The following is a 20,031-nucleotide window of genomic DNA, read 5'->3' as shown; positions in this document are numbered from 1 at the left end:
ATTGGGATTTTGTTCCAGAGTGAGGGGGGGAACCTCTGGGATATGAATCTGTCCCTCCAGCATTTCCTATTTATTTCTGTGCTGAGATTTAAGTCCCTGGTGCATGTAGCTCTAAGGGATTTGGATTTCCTGAGGCGGAGCATGTCCATTAATTCTGGGTTGGTCATGGCTTTATACGTCAGACACAGATCGCCTCTGAGTAGGTGGTAAGCAACTGAGTAGAGCTGGAGTTTCTTTAGCCTAACTGTGTAGGGCATCAGTTTGAGTCCCTTGATTCTCTTGGTGAGGTACTTTTGGGATCTTTCCAGTTGCTGCAGGTGTCTGGTAAGGTACATCCCAAATTGAGGCATTGTATTCAATTATGGGCCTGATGAGCGATGAGTAGAGGGGCACAATGACCTCTCTTGATCTAGATGTGAACCCTTTTGTGATAGGTGGGCTATATAGAAGGTCTTTCTAACCACTTTGGCAACGTGACTGTCAAAGGAGAGATTGCTATCTACTTGGGTCCCCAAATCCCTAATTACTTCTTCCGTACTTAATGGATTACCACCTATGTGGTATTTGTGGGCACTTTGTTTTTCCCAAAGGGGATGACTATGCACTTTTTGGCATTTAGCTTTAGGCCATGGCTCTAGCACCAGTTATCAATCTCTGAGAGACCCTTTTGGAGGATGCTTGTGTCAGTCGGCGAGTCGATTATGGTACCCAGTTTGCAGTCATCTGCGAACTTGGTCAGCCATAGTCCTCCTGTGTTAGCCTGTACTTCAGAGAAATATATACCGAACAAGAGCGGTCCCAGGACTGAGCCTTGTGGGACGCCACTTGTAACTGATTTAGAGTCTGACATGGCACGTGTAATTTTGACCATGTGAGTTCTATCCCTGAGCCAGTTTGAAATCCATCTTGTGACATAGGGGTTGATATTTAAGCTGGTGAGCTTATTTATGATGCCCGTGTGGGGTATTGTGTCGAAGGCTTTTGCGAGGTCCAGGTAGGCTGTGTGGACTACCTTCCCTTCATCTATGGCCTTGGTGACTGTTTCAAAGAAGTCGACCAGGTTCAAGAGGCAAGATCTGCCCTTAACAAAGCCGAATTGGGTAGGATCCAGTGTTTGGAGGTTCCCAATGTCTTTGTTTGAGTTCAATAATGATACGCTCCAGTGTTTGGAGGTTCCCAATGTCTGTGTTTGAGTTCAATAATGATACGCTCCATAGCTTTGCAGACCAGGCTAGTCAGGCTTATAGGGCTATAGTTTCCGGGGTCCGTTGTGGCACCACCTTTGTGGAGTGGGACCACTGTTGCTGTAAGCCATTCCTTGGGTACATATCCTGTAGTAAGGCTGAGATTGAACAGTGACTTTATGTGAGGGTTCAGTTCTTCTTGGAGCTCATGTAAGACGCAGCCCGGGACACAGTCCGGTCCCTTTGATGCTTTGTTTATTTGCTTTGGAGGGGGCAGCTCTCACCTGTGCATCTGTGATGTCAGGGAGGCTACACTGTATTGGGATAGACATTTGCTCTTTTGGGGGGAGAGGGGAGAGGAGTTTGCACTGAACCTGTTTGCCAGGATGTTGGCAGTGTCTGTGGGTTCAGTTTATTTTTTGTCATTTTGCACTAACTCCGAGCATATCTGGGAGTTGCCACCCAGGTTCCTGACATAACTAAAGAAGGCATTGTGATTATCTTTAGCGTCTTTTGCAATTTTTCTTTCGAAGCTGGCCTTAGATGATTTTATGAGGGATCGTAGTTTCTTGCTTGTACTGATCAGAGATGCCTTCCCTTTTTAGGATTTTGCTCTATCATGTAGTAGCTTCCTCCTCCTGTTGTATAGCTTATTTATGGCTGGGGTCCACCAGACAGGTCTCCTGCCTTTGGAGGAGTGAGTCTTTGTTTTATTTGGGATAGCACGATCCATGCATTCCTGTAGGTGTCCATAGAATGCATTTGTAAAGGATTCTGCGGTTTGGGCTGTATTTTCCACTGGCCCGGGGGCTTTGAAGGATTCCACCTCGGTTTTGAGAAGTGTGAAGTTTGCTTTTGAGAAGTTCTTCACCGTGGTTTCCTTGGCTGGGGGTGGGGACGGAATATGGATGTCCAGTGAGATTAATTTATGGTCCGATCTTACCAATGAGGGGTGTACCTCTGGTATGGAACATAGAGTCCCCATGTTGGTGATGATCAGGTCCAATATGTTTTCCCCTCTTGTGAGAGTGGTGACCAGTTGTTCCATCGCATTTGAGTTTATAAATTCTAGGAACCGTTGGGCGAGAGTGTTTGGGCTTTAGTATAGTGCTCCCAGTCTGTTTGGGTAGTTGAAGTCACCCAATATAATGGTGTTTGGAGAGACCTTCATATTCTCCAGTGTTCTCAGGAAAGCTGAATGGGGTTCCTGAGTTTGGGAGGGTGGACTGTAGCAGGCTACAAACTGAAAGGCAGTTTTTCCCAGTTAGTTACACATGGATGGTCTCCGATGCTTCGTGCAGTGCCACTAACCTGGAGGTGTGGGTATCTTTGATGAATATGGATACTCCCCCTCCTTTTGTGGTTCGGTCCGAGTTTTGAGGCTGAAAAGCGTGGTATGAGGTATAACCTGGTAGTGCTGGGGTGCTCTCTGGAGCCTTGAACCTGGTTTCTGTTACTGCACAGATATCGATATTCTCCATACTGAGGAGAGCCTCGAGTGCGTGCATCTTGAGGTTTAGACTTCTGGCGTTGAGCAGCATTACCCTTAGTTTTTTTTTCCTTGTATTGTCTATGGAGGTGGGTTTGTCTTTTGAGCCTTGCCTAAAAAAAAGGCACTATGGGGGTGGCAAGAGCCTTAGCCAGTATTATTCAAATGCCCAGGGGTGACAGGTGCAAGCTGTCCCTAACGAAGCAACGTGGCTTGTCGAGCATGTCATACCAGGCTGACACACTGGCTCCCCTCTGAATGACACCAATACTTTAGCCAATTGTTAAAATTGATCATTTTGTCTTTATACTGTGGCATCATTCTTGGTGAGGGTAAGATGCTCCTCAAGGTCAGGGTAATAGCGGCCTGGGCTACATGATCACAGATCTCCTCTGTCTCTCTTCATGTAGTCCAGGGAGGTACATCTCGGGTCATTCACACCAGCATGGACAATAACGGAGTTAATATTTGTACTTGCTTTGGAGTGTCCGGAGTGCTTGTGTTATGTGGCGGATCCTGGCACCCGACAGGCAGCTTACAGTGACCTTCTCCTTGTTCAGCATGGTGAGTGGGACGTCAGTGTGTCTGACAATAGTCACCTATTACCAAGTGTATTAGGTGTGTTGTTTAGCCTTAAGGGCTGTGACTGTGTGGCACACTGACCTTTGTCAGAAACGCCATCTGGGTGTTTGTGTCCAGTGTGGCACCCAGGAAAGGTATTTGTTGGGATGGTACGAGACTTGATTTCTGAATATTGACTGTGTATCCCAAGGCCTGCAGTAGATGAATGACATAGTCCAAGTTTTTTAACCAGGCTTGTTGGCTGTCCACTTGTATAAGGCAGTCGTCCAGGTAAGGGTATATTTGTATCCCCTGAAGTCTGCAATGTGCAATTACTGATGCCAGGCATTTCGTGAACACTCTGGGCGCAGTAGATAAGCCAAAGGGCAATGCTGAGAATTGATGATGCTCTGAGCCTGCAAGAAATCTGAGGTATCTTCTGCAACTTTGTCTGATTGGGACATGCAGGTATGCCTCCTTGAGGTCCAGAGTTACCAGCCAAGACCCCTTGCCCAGCATGGGAAGGAGTTGCTGTAAAGTCAGCATTTTGAATTTTGGCACAATAAGGTAAGTATTCAGTGGACAAGTCCAGAATGGGTCTCCATTGGTTTTCTTTTCTTGGAACAAGGAACAGTCTTGAATAAAATCCTTGGCCTTGTTCTGCAGAAGGAACCTTTTCTATTGCTCTTATTTGAAGTAGGTTTGTTATTTGTTTGAGTGCCTCTGCCCTTTGATTTGGTGGCAGGTTTGGCCTGCCATGTCTTGTTGGTAGTGTATGAAAATGGAATCTGTATCCTTTGTCTATTATGTCCAGTATCCATTTGTCCTTTGTAATATTGTGCCAATTTTGTGAGAATAAAGATAATTTTCCGCCCAAAGGTGCTTCTAATTGAGCCCTGGATGGCAGACTCAGTCAAGTCATTGAGATTGTCCTTGCGGAGCAGTGGAAGGTCCTGCCCCACCTCTCTGGTTTGGAGGCTGCCATTGACGTCCTCTGTAGGAGCCTCGAGTTTGCCCTCTACCTCTGCCACGTCTGTTTTTGCCTCTTTGAAATTTGTCTGTGTCTGGAAAGGACCAATGCTTAGAAGGCCAATTCCTGCTGAATCTTGGAGGCTGTACCTGGAGGAAACCTTTGACTGTTTGCACTGATTTTGCATTTTCCTCTATTTTCTTTATAACCTCTTGTGCAGTAGCACCAAATAGCTTATGTTTCTCTAGTGGTGCTTCCAAAAGCTTAATTTTCACATGGTCTGGCAATGTTTGTTCCTTTAACCAAGCATGTCTGCGTATGACCGCACCTGTCATTGCTGCTCTACATGAAGCTTCCAATGCATCATATCCACACTGAAGGAAATGGTTGCTAACCTGCTGAGTATTATAAACCAATTCCTGTAACCCCTTTCTATCTAATGGTTCAGGGGAAGCCAATTTCTTTTGCAAGTCATCCAACATGTATTCCTGATACTGAATCATATGAAATTGACAATTTAATGCCCCCATAGAAAGGGTGGAAGATGTATATACTTTCTTGCCCCACCTTTCTAAAGCCCTAGAATCTCTTTCCAAAGGAAGTGGATTCTTAGCAGTAGTGGAGGAAACCCCTTTAGGCCCCTGAGAAATAGTTTCAGGGTCAGCAGTATGGCCCTTGTACAGAAATTGATGTGTGTCTGGGAACCTGTAGTACCTGTCTGGCTTGACAGGAGCAGGGGGGACGGAGTCAGGGGAAACACTAGATTCTAAGTACACATCATCTAAAACATTTAAAACTGGAGGAATAGCTAAGGGTCTATGCTGAGGTAGCTTTAAAAATTCCCTTAACCTTTTCCTAGAATCTGAGTATTCTTGGCCTTGCCATTTGAAGTGTTCTCTCATGGAATGAAGCGTTTCCCCAAAGGAAAACTCCTCAGTAGGAGAAGCAGAAGGAATGGATTCCTCCGCATCAGAATCCTCGTAGGCCGGTAAGGCCTCCTCCTGGTAGTCTGAATGTGCAGAATCACCTGAGGCCTCATCGGAGGACTGGGGATCTACCTGCTCAACCCTAGGCCTCTTGACATAAGGCGGCTGAGAGCCTCTATCTGGATGTGGCTGAGAACCCCTAATTAAAGAAATAAGGTCCTCAGCTAAACTTAAAATTTGAGAACCAGAAGTGGATCCCAGAGAAACAGATCTTGGAGGGAGAGACTTAGCCTGTTTGGCAGCCTTAGCACGTGTGTAGGCCTTAATGGACATAGACACTGGAGGCCTGGCAGCCCCGCGTGCTGGAGTAGTCTTATCCACAGAAATGGTGTTAGAAATATCCTGGGCTACGGTCTCAGAGGGGAGAACAGAAACCAGCACCGAGCTGGCCTCCGGTACCGAAGTAACCGGTGGGGGCGGTGTCGTCTGTCTGTAGCTGTTGTGAAACCGGCTCAGAAGAGACTGAGACACTCGTGGTAGGCCTAAGAGTGGTGTCGGCCGAGGCCGCGGTTGTCGGTCCTTATCCTTCCGTATTTTAGATAAATGTGCTGTCAGAAGCTCCGACTGCATGATATAACAGAAATCTTTCCCAAAATAATCCTGTGCAAACTCTGTCCGACTCCTAAGAGTGCGTTTATTGAAAGAAGCACAAGCTGTACAGGCCAAGACGTTGTGTTCTGGGCCTAGGCAGGGTAAGCAGTAAGAGTGGAAATCCTTATGAGGTATTTGTTTCCCACAAGTTAAACAATTATTAACTTTTACAATTTTATCTGACATCGGCTGAGGCAAGAAAAGGTCCCCAATGGGGTACTTAGCTTTTTTGAAGACTTCAGTAGCTGAAAACACAGGAGCTGGTCGACCGGCACTTGCGAACTGCTTCTGCTTCGGGCGCCGCGCGGCAAGAAAGACTGAAGAAGATGGCGTCGGCTGACGCTTTTATACCCCAGGCGCTCTGACGTCGGGGAAAGGGCGACTTCAGCCGACGCCGGACCCAGATTTTGGAATCCGGCCAACCGAAGGGCTGCCTGAGGCAGGACAACCCATATGTCAGGACTGCAGTTGCATCCTTGAAGGACATCTGTACTTTAGCTATGGTAATCTACCCATATAGGTAAAGCTATTGTAGCACTGATCAATATGAAGAACATAGTACAGTTGTACAAGTTGAACTTACTGTAACAGTAGATGTTCAATTGATCACTGCTGCAGTTGCCACTCCCTTCCTTTCAACCCCCTTGTTTTGGTGTGTATATTATACCATGGTATGCCTATCTATTTTTTGTTCCTAGCTTTGTCCTTTCAGAGCTCAGCCTCCGTCTGTCTACTGGTAGGAAATATCCGAAGGACTTCACCCCCGAACTTGCCTTTGTCATCTCAGCTTGAGCTGCTTGACAGTTTGGACACATGGAAGGTGCCCTGAAGCTTTGGAAGCTGGACAGGTATTAATTATATCCTCGGTAGGATATAACCTGTATATCTAAGGCTGCTGCAACAGTGATCATTCGAACAGTTACTGTTATGGTGAGTTCAAGTTACACAACTACTTTTCACCCTTTTTTGCAGCCAACTGTACTTTGAGCCTTGACTCTAAAATGAAACGATCCTTTTTCCTGGATTAGGATTGAACTGTGATACAGTATTGCATATACGTTTGTTGCCAAAAACTTGTTCTGTTTTATTTAATTAATCAAAAATTAATTTCAGTCTTGTCACTGGCCATAATGCAACTGCTACTTCACAGTCTCTAAATATCCGACTGTCCTCTGTCCCTGTTCGTCTCCCTTTTACCTGGACCTCCTCTATACCGCTTCATAATTTGTAACCATCTTCATCCTTTAATTACTTTACTGTCTTCTACTCAGTTTCTATTTTCAGTTGATTCTATTTGAAAATAACTAGAGACTTGATATTAACTAATATTTTACTGTATTAATTTATTTATGTATTCTGTGCATTTATCTTTTGGTTGTCTTATCAATTTGTATGTATCTTCATTTTTAGTTTGTACATGTATTGCACATTTGTTATACAAATCCTGTGTAATTGCCTTCTACTCATCCGGTAAAAAGCATTTCTCCTCTGGCCTCCCCTGAAGATGCGAGTTGTGCCAAGTTGGACGTTCCCGGTAAACAAAAGCAATAAATAACATTTCAGTGGAGTTTTTGATAGAGTTCCAGTTCTTAAGAGGTTGATCAGTCAAAGTTGTGGATCCCTTACACTGGTAATGCCTTGTGGTTATAGCTGGCTGATGGCATTGTCAAAAGAGATAGGCAAGTACATTACAATGGGTTTTAATTTTATTTACTTTGATGGGTAGTCTGCTAGTAAAAATCGAAGGGTTGGATCTTTGAGTAAGTTAAGCTGCTTCATCCTCTTGATGATCCATGGTTTGATTACTTTTGTTTTTACTCGCACGCTTTGTGAATGAACAAGTCATTTAACCACATAGTTTTCTTAGTCTGGTCTAATAGGAGGCACTCTTGTGAAATGGGCTTACCTGGTTAAGAAATGAATATAGTCGAGGCACAATAAAGTCCTCACCTAACCGTGTGCACCATGTGACAGCTGAATGCTAATTTTTACTGTAGAAGGTTTTCTGGATCAAGTAAAGCTAAAGAGAATACTAGCCTGCTGCACATCTGTTTGTGCTCGAATCAGTTTTAGATGAACTTTAATTGTTGACAGTTTTTGAGCACCATAATAGTTCTGAGGCCATAGTTTTTGTCTTTTTCCAGAAAGTAGTGTTTTGAGGTAATGACAGCAAGTTTTTGAATTAAATGTTACACTTAACTATCTTTCGGGTTTTGCTTCTAGGCTTGAAACTCACATGACACCTGAGATATTCCGAACACCTTTACATGAAATTGCTCTGAGTATTAAACTCCTGCGTCTTGGAGGAATTGGACAGTTCCTTTCTAAGGCCATTGAACCACCACCACTGGATGCAGTTATTGAAGCAGAGCACACACTGAGAGGTACAGGCTGTTCTGATATTTTCATATGTAACTGACTTGAAGTTCAACCCATGTTCTCTTTTAAATGTTTTTTTATGTATGGCCTACTTGACATTTAGACCCTATGTCAGTTTTGTGACATCTGAGCAATTTTTGCTACGTTGCATGACTGCCCATGCCAGAAAGTCAACACTCGCATTTTTCTTGGAGTCCTCTGTGCCTTCTGTGATTATGGGCAGAACTTACTGAAGAATCTTGCTGCTTGGTAATTTACTTTCTTGTATCCTTTTCTTCCAAAGATGAAGCATGTTGTGCAACAAGTTGGGATTTGCTCACTAATGCCATTTGGTTGGCTTGAATCTTCAACAAGCAGGTTTTCTTACAGGAGACTAATGCTTATCTACATTACTGCTTCTGTGGCATCTCTGCCACCTGCCTCATTTTCAGTTCCTTACTGCAGTGTGGTTGTTGGTTTACAGTTTTCTGTGTGTGTAGCTGTGTTGTGGCTTACTTCCCTTTGGATTTTCCTCTTACTCTGGGTAAGTACTTTGATTTGTGTACGTTCCTGCAAAGATGATGAATGTGGGCGAACAGCCACTCAAAACGGTTGTCTTGAGGTTGTGTATAACTGTAGATTTCTCAAAGCCAGTAAAATCAGAAACGTAGAAGATTTTTGGACTGTTTTTGACCAGCTCCCTTTAACAGAGAACCATTTCACCAGAGCTGATGTTCAGCCTTACTTTCTCAAGAAGCTTTTCCATCTAATGTTGGATGATCCATGCAGTGCTGTTTGATACCGAATAGATGCCCTTCTGTTCCAGTGTTGTAGTATTCTATTTGTGGGTTTACCCTTCTCCAGGTTTGTCCGGCAAGGTTTCCAAGGATTTTCTCCCTCTTGGTGCGTCGGACGTCTGACGTGGCTGCAGGAATGTGGGCCATAAAAGTGACGTATGCACGCACCAGCCCTCAGAACTTTTCAACCAGCAGTCGTACACCAGGTGCTTCTGCTTCTCAAGGATGTTGGTTCAAAAAAAGATTCAGTTAAGTACCCTGTTAGGAATTCTTTCAGTCTCACTTTGTTTTTATATATAGTCTGTTGATGTCATCCAGTAAGGGCAAGTGCGGTCAGCAGATTTCCTGCAGACACATCCATGACCAGTGTCTCTCGTTTAGGCAGGGTACACAACCACAAGAACTGCGCCATTTACCGATCATTTGTCCCCAAGACCTTACGCCGCCGTTTGCAGGCCTTACATTTGTATTTAGAAAGTCAGTGCTTGAAACAAATAGCGTTGGGGATGGAGGCCCTGGCCGATGGCCAACGCCCCGTCTGAACCGCCTTGGAAGAGAGTTATGTCCTCGTGGCTTACTTCATTGACTGTGCCTCTCTCTGCCATACCTCAGTCTGTAGCCAGTGTCAGCTTGGCTGAGGATCCGGCATCTGCCAGTGTAGATAAAGCGGCTACCTTTGAGGAACCCAAGCCGCACAATCTTGAGTGGACGACACATCCACAGAAGATTTACCGGCGCCTGCCTTAGACACCAGGGGAGAACCAGCATTCACTCAGGGCCTGTCAGACACCACCTCTGCCATCCTGATGCCTGACCCAACGCCCATCCCTAGCCAGATGCCAGTGAGGCCGTTAAACAAAAAGCAAAAAAAAAAAAAAGACCTTACTCCTGCTTCTTAAAGCATGCCGGATTGGCAGACCTTCAGCCAGAGCTTGTTTAATGCCTTTATGGCCCTTAGGCCTTCTGCAAATCCCTCTGCCACTGCTCCTCCCCTCCTTAGTACCAGACCTCTCATCCTTGAAAGAAGGGTTGATTAGCCTGAAGAAGAGGAAGTGTGTCCCCCTTGGGTCCTTAGTCTGAGACAGAAAACAGTGCAACATATGGACACCAAAGTGTTTTGCCTTTCGCCTGACCAGGAGGTTAGATTTTCTTATCAATGTTGCACCTGATGAAATTATCCCTGCTTACTATTTGAAATCTACAGTGACTTTTGAGGGTGAAAGCATAAAGCCAATTAAAATTTTCTGATTTTTTTTTTTCTTTCGTCATCACTGCTGTCACTTCTTGAAGGGAGGCTTAAAACTAGCATCACCCTTCTGGTCTTAGGGATTCACCTCTCATGTAAATGCCATCTGTCATGTTCTCATTTGTCTTCCATAGTAATAGTGACTGGCCTATTGCAAGCTTCACCTTCTTTCATGTTTGGGAAGTTGTGGTCACTCTTCAAAGCCAAGGAAATTATGCTGTTGTCATGCAAATATATTTCTTGTCCCCCTCCCTCTTAATTCATCACCAGTAGAATGAGTTCTCCCTCTCCATTATCTGGAACATAGTTGCTGGGCCATCCTTAATGCTGGAGAGTTAGCCTCCATAAAGAGTTCAGATATTTAGATGGCCCTACTGTGGAGCTGGTTCTTCTCATACCAAGGGCATCATTGTGATGTTTCATAGAAAATGTACGTCTGTCTGCACTAACTTCATTTCTTTTTTACCACAACAGACTGATTTGTAGTCTGTACTGGTAACTTCCAGAGCAGCAAGTACCTTTTTGGATTTTTTTTTTTTTTTTTTTTTATTAATAGGCTTGATACTTTGCTGTTTAGTTTTTGAAATGATAGTGCATTTTTGGCTTTATTGTGAGTTTGGAGACACTTGGGAACATAGCCAGTCATCTGTTTACAAGCATCTCCAAAGGCCAGCTGATTTGTGCTTTCTAGTAAGAAATGCTCCCTATCTCCTAATTTTTCTATTCTTTATGTTCAGAAGCTTGTAGCTTCAGGCCAGGACACCAATATTTTACTGTCTTGAAAAATGTCTGTCCCTTAAGCCGCCACCAGTGTACCATGTTGGACAAATGCCTGATTCTGATTCACTCCAGATGTTTTCAGATGTTTTTTTTAGACTTGGCAGCAAGGTGCCCCATGTCCCTCCCACACATAGAGCATCAGCCTTCAGTTCGGTGCCATGTACCAAGAGGGAGAGGGAGTGCATCACTGAAGCAGATATCCCAGCATGTGTCATCTATGAAGGCGAGGATGAAGATGGTCAGTGCTAGCTGCCATCTTTACTCCCTGGTTTGCAGTGCAGGTGTGGAAGACTATCATTTTTCTGGTTGTTCACAGAGGATATCTCCATCAGGGAGATGCCAAGTTTAATGCAGAAGCATTTCAGGTGTTCTGTTCATTTGCAGTGTTCTTTACATGAGGGAGTTGCCTGCCAAGGTGACCAGACGCCGGCTGGTATACAAAAGTCTTTTACTACCGTAGGGTGTGCAGTATATCTGACGTAGGCCATAAAAGTGACATACTCGCGCACCATCCTCAGAACTACTTTGCCACTGGTCCTGGATGTCGTGCTGTTGCCTGGGAATTGTTTTCTTCAATAAAGATAAGTGCCCCGTTGGGAAATCCTTTTGTGTTTTGCTACTGTTTTCTCTTGGTTAAAGTTAATCATTCAGGAAACAGAAGTGTGACTGTGGAAGGCAGATTCAACACTAGGGCATCCATTCCCAGTGTCTTTTCTATCTCTTGCCCCACCACAACCATAAAAACTGTTCAGTTTGTCAGTCATTTGTGCCCAAGATGCTTTGTAGCCAGCTTTCATCCCTCACTATTTGCTTGGAGAGTCAGTGACTTGAACTTGTAACTAAAAGCATGATGAACGGATGTTCTTAGTGTTTCACTGTTGCAGTCATTACATTTGGGTAATCTCCTGGCAGGTTGCCCTCAGTCGGCATGAATAACAAAGTCTTGGGTCCTGTGTTGGTTGATGTCTCTCTTCCATGACGTCAGGAGGTATAAAACATGCAGCAGACGCCATTTTATTCAGTCTTTCTTGCTGCGCGGTGCCAGAAGCAGAAGCAGTTCGCAAGTGCCGGTCAGCTGACTCCTGAAATTTTCGTATTCGAGTTTGAGCCAAAGTCTTCAAACTAAAGCTAAGTACCCCGTTGGGGAAACTTCTTTCCTTGCTCCTTAACGATGTCAGTAAAAGTTAACAATTACATTACTTGTGGGAAGCAAATAAGGATTTTCATTTGTATTGTATTCCTTGCCTAGGCCCTGATCACAATGTGCCTTGCTGTCGGTTTTGTGCTAAATTTAACCAACGCACTATTAAGCGTCGGTATATTTTTGCTTCTAAGTATTTTGGTTCAAGACTTGACTATCCTGAAATATCGTCTGTTAGCAGTCAGACTACCGGAGTTCACCAAAAACGCAAAGAAAAAAACAGAGACAGACCGTCGAGATCCAAAACCGGCGACAAAGCTTCTCCTAAGCCAGTCGCCGGTACTCATTCAGGTGCTTTCACAGCCCCTGATACCTGCTACGTTTGAGCTGTAGGCCTCTACCAAGACCCATTCGTAGTCCGGTATGCCGTGAGATTCTCGAATATAGAACCCGCGGATGTCTCTCCCTTAAATGGGTCCGGAGCAGGCACCGGCTTCTGAGGGTTTTTTCAGACCTCAACATTTTTATATTAAACCGACGCCAGCAACAGAAACAAGGCCAAAAACAACTTCTATGTCTAAAAAAGCGACGCATGAGCCACGTGCTCAGGCCCCTATGCCTAAAATACAGTTGATTAAAATGTCAGGATTTAATTACCTTGATCAGGGGCTCCCAACCCCCCCCCCCCCCCCCCCTTGCTAAGAGGCTTAGGCAAGGCACTGATTATGAATCTTCAGATCAGGTTTCCATTTCTTATGATTCCTCTTCTGATCAGGAATTTTCTATTCCTCCCTATGAGGATTCTGATGCAGAGGAATCCATCCCATCTGCATCTCCTCCTGAGGATTACTCTTTTGGAGACGTTGCATACTTTAAGGGAACATTTTCATTGGGGAGAGTCCGGACTTCTCTGAATCAAAAAAAGAGGCTTAGGGATTTCTTTCTTCCTCAGCCATAGGCCTTTGGCAATACCTCCTGTATTAGACATGCTTGTGGCTCCTGATTCCCTGCCTCCAGCTCCTTGTAAGCCAGACAGATATTACAGGGTTCCTGACTTCCCCAAATTTCTTTTCAAAAATCCTGCAGCTGATCCTGAGATCATCTCTCAGGGTCCCAAGGGTGTAAAGGCTTCTGCAGACAAAAATCCTACCCCTTCTGATAGAGATTTTAGGGCACTGGATAGATGGGGTAAGAAGGTTTATACGTCCACAACCTTCGCAATCAGGGCTTTAAATTGCCAGTTTCATATGCTTAAATATCAACAGCATGTTATGGGCTTACTGAAACAGAAAATTATGTTAATTTCGGATTGTGTGGAAAATAGTTATTCCGCTGAACAGGTTGGAAAGCATACTTTGGAGGCCTCTTGTAGGGCCGCTGTTACTGCATCTGTGATTAGAAGGCATGCCTGGCTCAAGGAGCAAAATCTGCCTGATCGTGTTAAAGCTAAATTGTTGGATGCTCCTTTGCAGCATGATACTCTGGTAATGAGGCAGAAGACCTTTTAAAGAAAATGGAAGACAAAGCTAAATCTGTGCAAACTGTAAAAGATTTTTTGCAAGTGCAGCCACCGAGGTTCAGTAGACACTGGCCTACTAAAAATTGGTCCTTTCCTGTGTCCAACAGAGCCAATCGGGGCAAATCCAGGTGCTCAAAAGGCTCCATATGTCGTTCACAGGTTTCTTACAGGTGAAAGCAGTGAAGGTGCCTCCACCTCCAAATCTGGAGGAAACTAAGCACAACCCTACAGTAAGCAGTCTCAGTGAGACTCCTCTGCCATCACCAAGCACTTATCTTTTGGCAGCCCCCTTGGGGGGAAAACTAGCACTTCATGCTCAAAACTGGCAGTTAATTACCAAAGACAAGTGGGTATTGCACGTGGTATCCCAGGGGTACAGATTTCATTTCCATACTTTGCCAATTCCAAACGGATGGCCAGATCTGCCACAAAATCAGTGGGCAGAGGCCCAGAAACAAGTCATGTCCCTCATGGATATGGGGGCTATTCAACGAGTACCAGAAAAGGAAAAAGGACAAGGTTTTTATTCAAGACTTTTCCTGGTACCCAGAAAAGACAATTCATGGTGCCCAATACTGGACTATCGATTCTGAACACGTTCCTGGGCATCCCAAAATTCAAAATGCTGACTTTACAACAGCTACTGCCCATGCTAGGCAAGAGTGGTTGGTTAGTAACTCTAGACTTGAAGCATACCTGCATATCCCAATAAGGGAATCATGCAGAAGATACTTCGCTTCAAAGCAGGTTGTTTGTATTACCAATTATCTGCACTGCCCTTTGGCTTATCTACTGTGCCCAGGGTCTTTACCAAGTTCCTGGCACCAGTAATTGCATTCTGCAGACAAAGAAGCATTCAAATTTATCCTTATCTGGACAATTCTCTCATTCAAGCAGAGGACAAGGACACTCTCTTCTTCAACATCTGGCGTTTGTAAAAAGGCTTCTAGCATGGCTAGGGTGCACAATAAACGAAAAGAAATCACAACTGGTACCCTCTCAAATAATTACATTCCTGGGTGCAAGCTGGAATACAACTGCCCAGATGGCTTACCTCACGCCAGACAAAGGCAGCTGACAAATGGAAACAAGAACCCAGCTATCTGCAAGATAAATTCTGCAGGCTTTGGGGTTCATGGCATCCTGCATCCTACTAATTCCATATGCGAGACTGCATATGAGCAAACTTCAGTGGTACCTAAAAAGTTTATGGAGTCAACATTCACAGCCCAGAAACAATGATTCTTCTCATTCTCTGCCTACAACAGGAGTTTCTTTGGTGGGCAGAGACATGTCACCAAAACAAGGGACTGTCATTCACTCTACCACCTGCCACCCAAACACTAACTACAGACGCATCAGACTATGCTTGGAGGGCCCACCTGGCAGGGAGATGCATTTAGGGCAAATGGATCCCAAACCAAATGCATTTGCATATCAAACAGAAATAAATGCTAGCTGTTCAGAATGCTCTGACAGCCTTTAAGGACTTACTTCATCCAGGACAACTACTGATACAACTTCTGATAGACGGACAACATCACAGTTATGTGGTACATAAACAAGCAGGGGGGTACACATTCCTACCCCCTTTGCAGACTAGCCATGGCCTTGTGGAACACAGCCTTGACTTACCAAATACATGTCCAAGCTCAATTTCTGCCAGGAAAGCAAAATACTCTGGCAGACGACCTAAGCAGAAGTCTTATGGACCTGCACAAATAGAAACGGGATCCACAAATCTTCAGCATCTTAACACAGAAATGGGGGAGCCCAGACATAGATCTATTTGCCTCTCCCCAAAATTATCAGTTGGATAAATTCTGCACAGGAGCTCATCACAAAAAAGCATGGAAAGTAGATGCTCTATCCTTCAACTGGAAAAAACCTGTTTATGCCTTTCCCCCTCTGCCTCTTCTCTCCAAGGTCTTACTAAAAGTCAGGAAAAAACAAAAATGATCCTAATTGCTCCGGACTAGCCTCGCCAGCACTGATGCCCGCTTCTAAGGAACATGTCACATCTTTCTCCATAGTACTTGCCCTCAAATACCTCATCTACTTCTCAGCAGAACTGTCAAATTCTGCACACTCCACTCCAAACTCTGAATCTTGCAGCTTGGCTAATCAACTAATTATTCAAGCCACACCTCTCAGTAAATCTGTGATGGGTGTTATTTTGGAAGCCAGAAGGCCTAGTACTAGAAAATCTTATGCTGATAAATAGAGATTTTGTGCTTGGAACCAGGCACAAGGAATAGACATAGCAAAGCATAATATTCCTCAGATTTTACAATATTTAACTGAGATGCTTGACAAGGGCCTATCTTATTCTTCTATAAAAATCCATGCCTCTGCCATCTTGGCTCATTACAGCACAGAGCCTCCCCTATTTTCTCATCCACTGCGTAAGCAGTATCTTAGAAGGGCCAAAAAGCCTCCCGGAAGAGCACCGACTCCTGCATGGGACCTTTTTAGGCATGGGACCTGGAGATGGGCCCTGTGCAACAGACCTCTTGGGATGCATGGCTGATTTGGACTTAAAGGCCTTTATGGAAAAGGAAGATGAGGGTCTGAAGTCACCATGGGTGGAAGTGGACCTGTCCACATTAAGAGGCTCAACACTCACAGTGGCTTCGGTAGCTGTAGTCAGGGTATGGGCCTAGGTACCTGCGGTCTCGGTTACAGAAGACACCGCCAGAGAAGTGTCGTCTGTAGTCAGGGGCTGCGTAGGCGCCTCGCTGAGAACCAGACCACGTGTAGCCGGTTTTGGCGTGGTGTCGGTGGAGGCCGCGGACCTCGCGTGTCGGTCTTTGTCCTTCCTGACATCTGGGGCAAGAAAGACTGAAGAAAATGGCGTCGGCTGTGTCTTATATACCCCTGTTGCACTGACGTCAGGAAAGAAAGCAACGACAACCGACACCGGACCTAGACTTTGGAATTCGGCCGACCGTGGACCCGCCTGACGGCAGGAGAACTCATCTGTTAGGACTGCAGCTGTATTAGCACTCGAACATCTACATTTATGGTAGGTACAAAACTGTACTTTCCATCCTCCCATCCATAACTTTGGGATTCTACCCAAATGTGTAATGACTGCAACAGTGAAACACAAAGAACATAGTACAGTTGTGTACACTTAACATAAATGTAGATGTTAGAGTGTATTCACTGTTGCAGTCCGGGTTACCCACCCGCCATCCCCCATTCTGCACCTTTTCTTTCCTTCACTATACTCAAAAGCCTTTGTGGTGTATTTGCTTTTAGTTGAAGGTAAAGTTTTTCTAAAAATGCATTTATATATTTACTGTTTACTTGTGTGTGTGTGTGTGTGTGTGTGTATATGTATATAAATATATATATATATATATATATATATATATATATATATATATATATATATATATATATATATATATATATATATATATAAATCCCCATCCCCCTTTTTTTTGCTCCCCATTTGGGGGGCACATCTGGGACAAGAAAAACTGAATAAAATGGCGTCAGCTGCCTGTTTTATACTCTAACATCTACATTTATGGTAAGTGTACGCAACTGTACTTTCAGTCATTACGCCTGGGTTATCTGTTCTGACCTAGGAACCGAGCCGGCCATCTTCCAAGCTCGCGACAGCCACAGACTCTCAATCTAAACTCTTACGCACAATTCCCCACTCCCTTGTTACCTCAGATTGAGTTTGCAAGTCAAAGAAAGTACAGGCTGCCTCTGGTCAAAGGACCCAACGGAACCAGATTATGAGATCCACTATAAGTGTTAGGAGGGGGAAGGAAGGAGGGTCGTAATGACTGAACGAGGATCAACAATACAAATGGAACGTTATGGTAAGACTTAACTTCTTTATCTGATATTGTTAATCCCCATTCATTCCTTACGCCTGGGACAGAGTCCCCAGCTACCTTTATACCTGGGAGGCTCTCATGGAAGGACATTACTGAGTTCCGTAGAACCAAAGGATGCTCTTCCTCTGGAGGCTAAATCCAATTTGTAATGGCTGATGAAGGTATGAGGTGTAGCCCAAGTTGCAGCTGCACAAATGTCAGGTAAAGAAGCTCTAGCATGGAAGGCAGCAGAAGTTGCTACCGATCTAGTGGAATGAGCCCTTACGGCTGTAGTCAGAGGGATGTCGTGAGATTTGTGAATAAATGTTACACAGTCTTTTAACCACTTAGCTAGTGTGACCTTAGAAACAGCATATCCAAGTCTAGGCCCAGAATAGGCCAGGAATAGCTGATCTGATTTGCGAGAAGCCTTAGATGTTCTTCGTGTTTCACTGTTGCAGTCATTACATTTGGGTAATCTGCTGGCAGGTTGCCCTCAGTCGGCCTGAATATCAAAGTCTTGGGTCCTGCGCCGGTTGCTGTCTCTTCTTCCATGACGTCAGGGGCATATAACAGGCAGCAGACGCCATTTTCTTTAGTCTTTCTTGCCGTGCGGTGCCCGAAGCAGATGCAGTTTGCAAGTGCCGGTCGGCCGACTCCTGTAATTTTCAAATTCGAGTTTCAGAACCGAAGTCTTCAATTAAAGCTGTGTACCCCATTGGGGAAACTTTTTCTTGCTCCATACCGATGTCAGTTAGTTTGTGCCTTTTGGCTTTTCCCGGTTAGGGGTCGCCACAGCGGAACTCCGGTACGCTAATGATTGGTAGTGTATTTTTACGTACCGGGTTACCAGCCCTGACTCTCAACCTTCAACGAAGGCGCGCCCCATTCACGTATGCCTCCACACAGAAGACGCTCTAGCTGAGAATCGAACTGGACGTCGTCTTGCTATGAGGCGACAACGCTACCGCAGCAAGTAAAAGCTAATAATTGCATTACTTTTGGGAAGCAAATACCTCATAAGCATTTTCATTTGTACTGTATTCCTTGCCTAGGCCCAGATCATAACGTGCCTTGTTTTGTGCTAGATTTAACCAACTCACTATTAAGCGTCTGTATGTCTTTGCTTCAAAATATTTTGGAAACAGATTCAACTACACTGAAATGTCGTCTGATAGCAATCCGACTACCGGAGTTAACAAAAAACGCAAAGAAAAGGACAGACAGAGACCGTCTAGGTCCAAAACTGACGACTAAGCTTCTCCTAAGCCAGTCGGTGGTTCACTGGTACTCGGGCGCTTTTGCAGCCCCTGATACCCGCTACTTTTGAGTCGCAGGCCTCTACCGAGACCCATGTGTAGTCAGGCACGCCGCAAGATTCTCAAAATGTTGTACCCGCTGATGTCTGTCCCTCGGATGGGTCCAGAGCCGCTGAGCAGGCGCCGGCTTCTGAGGGTGTCTTCAGGCCTCAGCATTTCTATATAAAACCGACGCCAGCTTCAAAGACAAAGGCAACTTCTAAGTCTAAAAAAACGACGCATGAACCACGTGCTCAGGCCTCTTTGCCCAAAAAGCAGATCAAAATGGCTGAAGACCTAATTACTTTGATCAGGGCCCCCCCCCCCCCCGAAAAGAGGCCTAGGCAAGACACTGATTATGAATCTTCAGATCATATTTCTATTTATTCTGATTCCTCTTCTGATCAGGAATTTTCTATACCACCCTGTGAGGATTCAGATGCAGAGGAATCCATCCCTTCTGCATCCCCTCTTGGAGGTTATTCCTTTGGAGAAACCTTACATACTTTGAGGGAACATTTTCATTGGGAGAGGCAAGATTTCTCAGAAGCAAAAAAGAGGCTTAGGTATTTCCTCCTCCTCCCTCAGCATAGGCCTTTAGCCATACCTCCTAGCATGACTCCAGATTCCTTACCTCCGGCTCCTAGCAAGCCAGACAGATATTACAGGGTTCCTGACTCTCACAAATTTTTATTCAAAAACCCTGCTGCTGACCCTGAAACTATTTCACAGGGTCCAAAAGGTGTGAAGGCCTCAACAGCTAAGAATCCTTCCCCCTCTGATAGAGATTCCAGGGCGCTGGATAGTTAGGGAAAGAAGGTTTATACGTCTGCAACCTTGGCAATCAGGGCCTTAAACTGCCAGTTTCATATGCTTAAATATCAACAGTATGTTATAGGATTACTGCAACAGAAAATGATTTCTGAATGTGTGGAAAATAAAGAATTACAGGAATTATTGCATGCAGCAGAACAAGTTGGAAATCATACTTTGCAATGCGGTTTTGATTCCTTGGAGGTCTCCTGCAGGGCCGCAGTTACTGGATCTGTGATTAGAAGGCATGCCTGGTTAAAGGAACAAAATCTGCCTGATCATGTTAAAGCTAAATTACTAGATGCACCTTTACAGCATGATACTCTGTTTGATATTAAGGCAGAAGAGGTTTTAAAGAAAATGAAAGACAAAGCTAAGTCTATGCAAACTATAAAAGACTTCTTACAAGTGTAGCCACCAAGATTCAGTAGACACTGACCTACAAAAAATTGGTCCTTT

General features: G+C 44.6%; 1 protein-coding gene across 1 annotated transcript in view; it reads left to right on the top strand.

Annotated features, from left to right (window-relative positions):
- The window catches only part of DHX9 (DExH-box helicase 9), a 1,660,482-nt gene that overhangs the window by 1,214,944 nt on the left and 425,507 nt on the right, over positions 1-20,031 (top strand). Inside the window, exon 19 of the mRNA XM_044086769.1 lies at positions 8,005-8,165. Coding sequence (XP_043942704.1) covers positions 8,005-8,165 — 161 coding nt within the window. The remainder of the gene's footprint in view (positions 1-8,004; positions 8,166-20,031) is intronic.

Source organism: Protopterus annectens, chromosome 10.part0 (assembly GCF_019279795.1).
Source record: "Protopterus annectens isolate FY-2018-M chromosome 10.part0, PAN1.0, whole genome shotgun sequence".
Lineage (NCBI taxonomy): Eukaryota > Metazoa > Chordata > Ceratodontiformes > Protopteridae > Protopterus > Protopterus annectens.
This window is presented reverse-complemented; position numbering and strand designations above follow the sequence as displayed.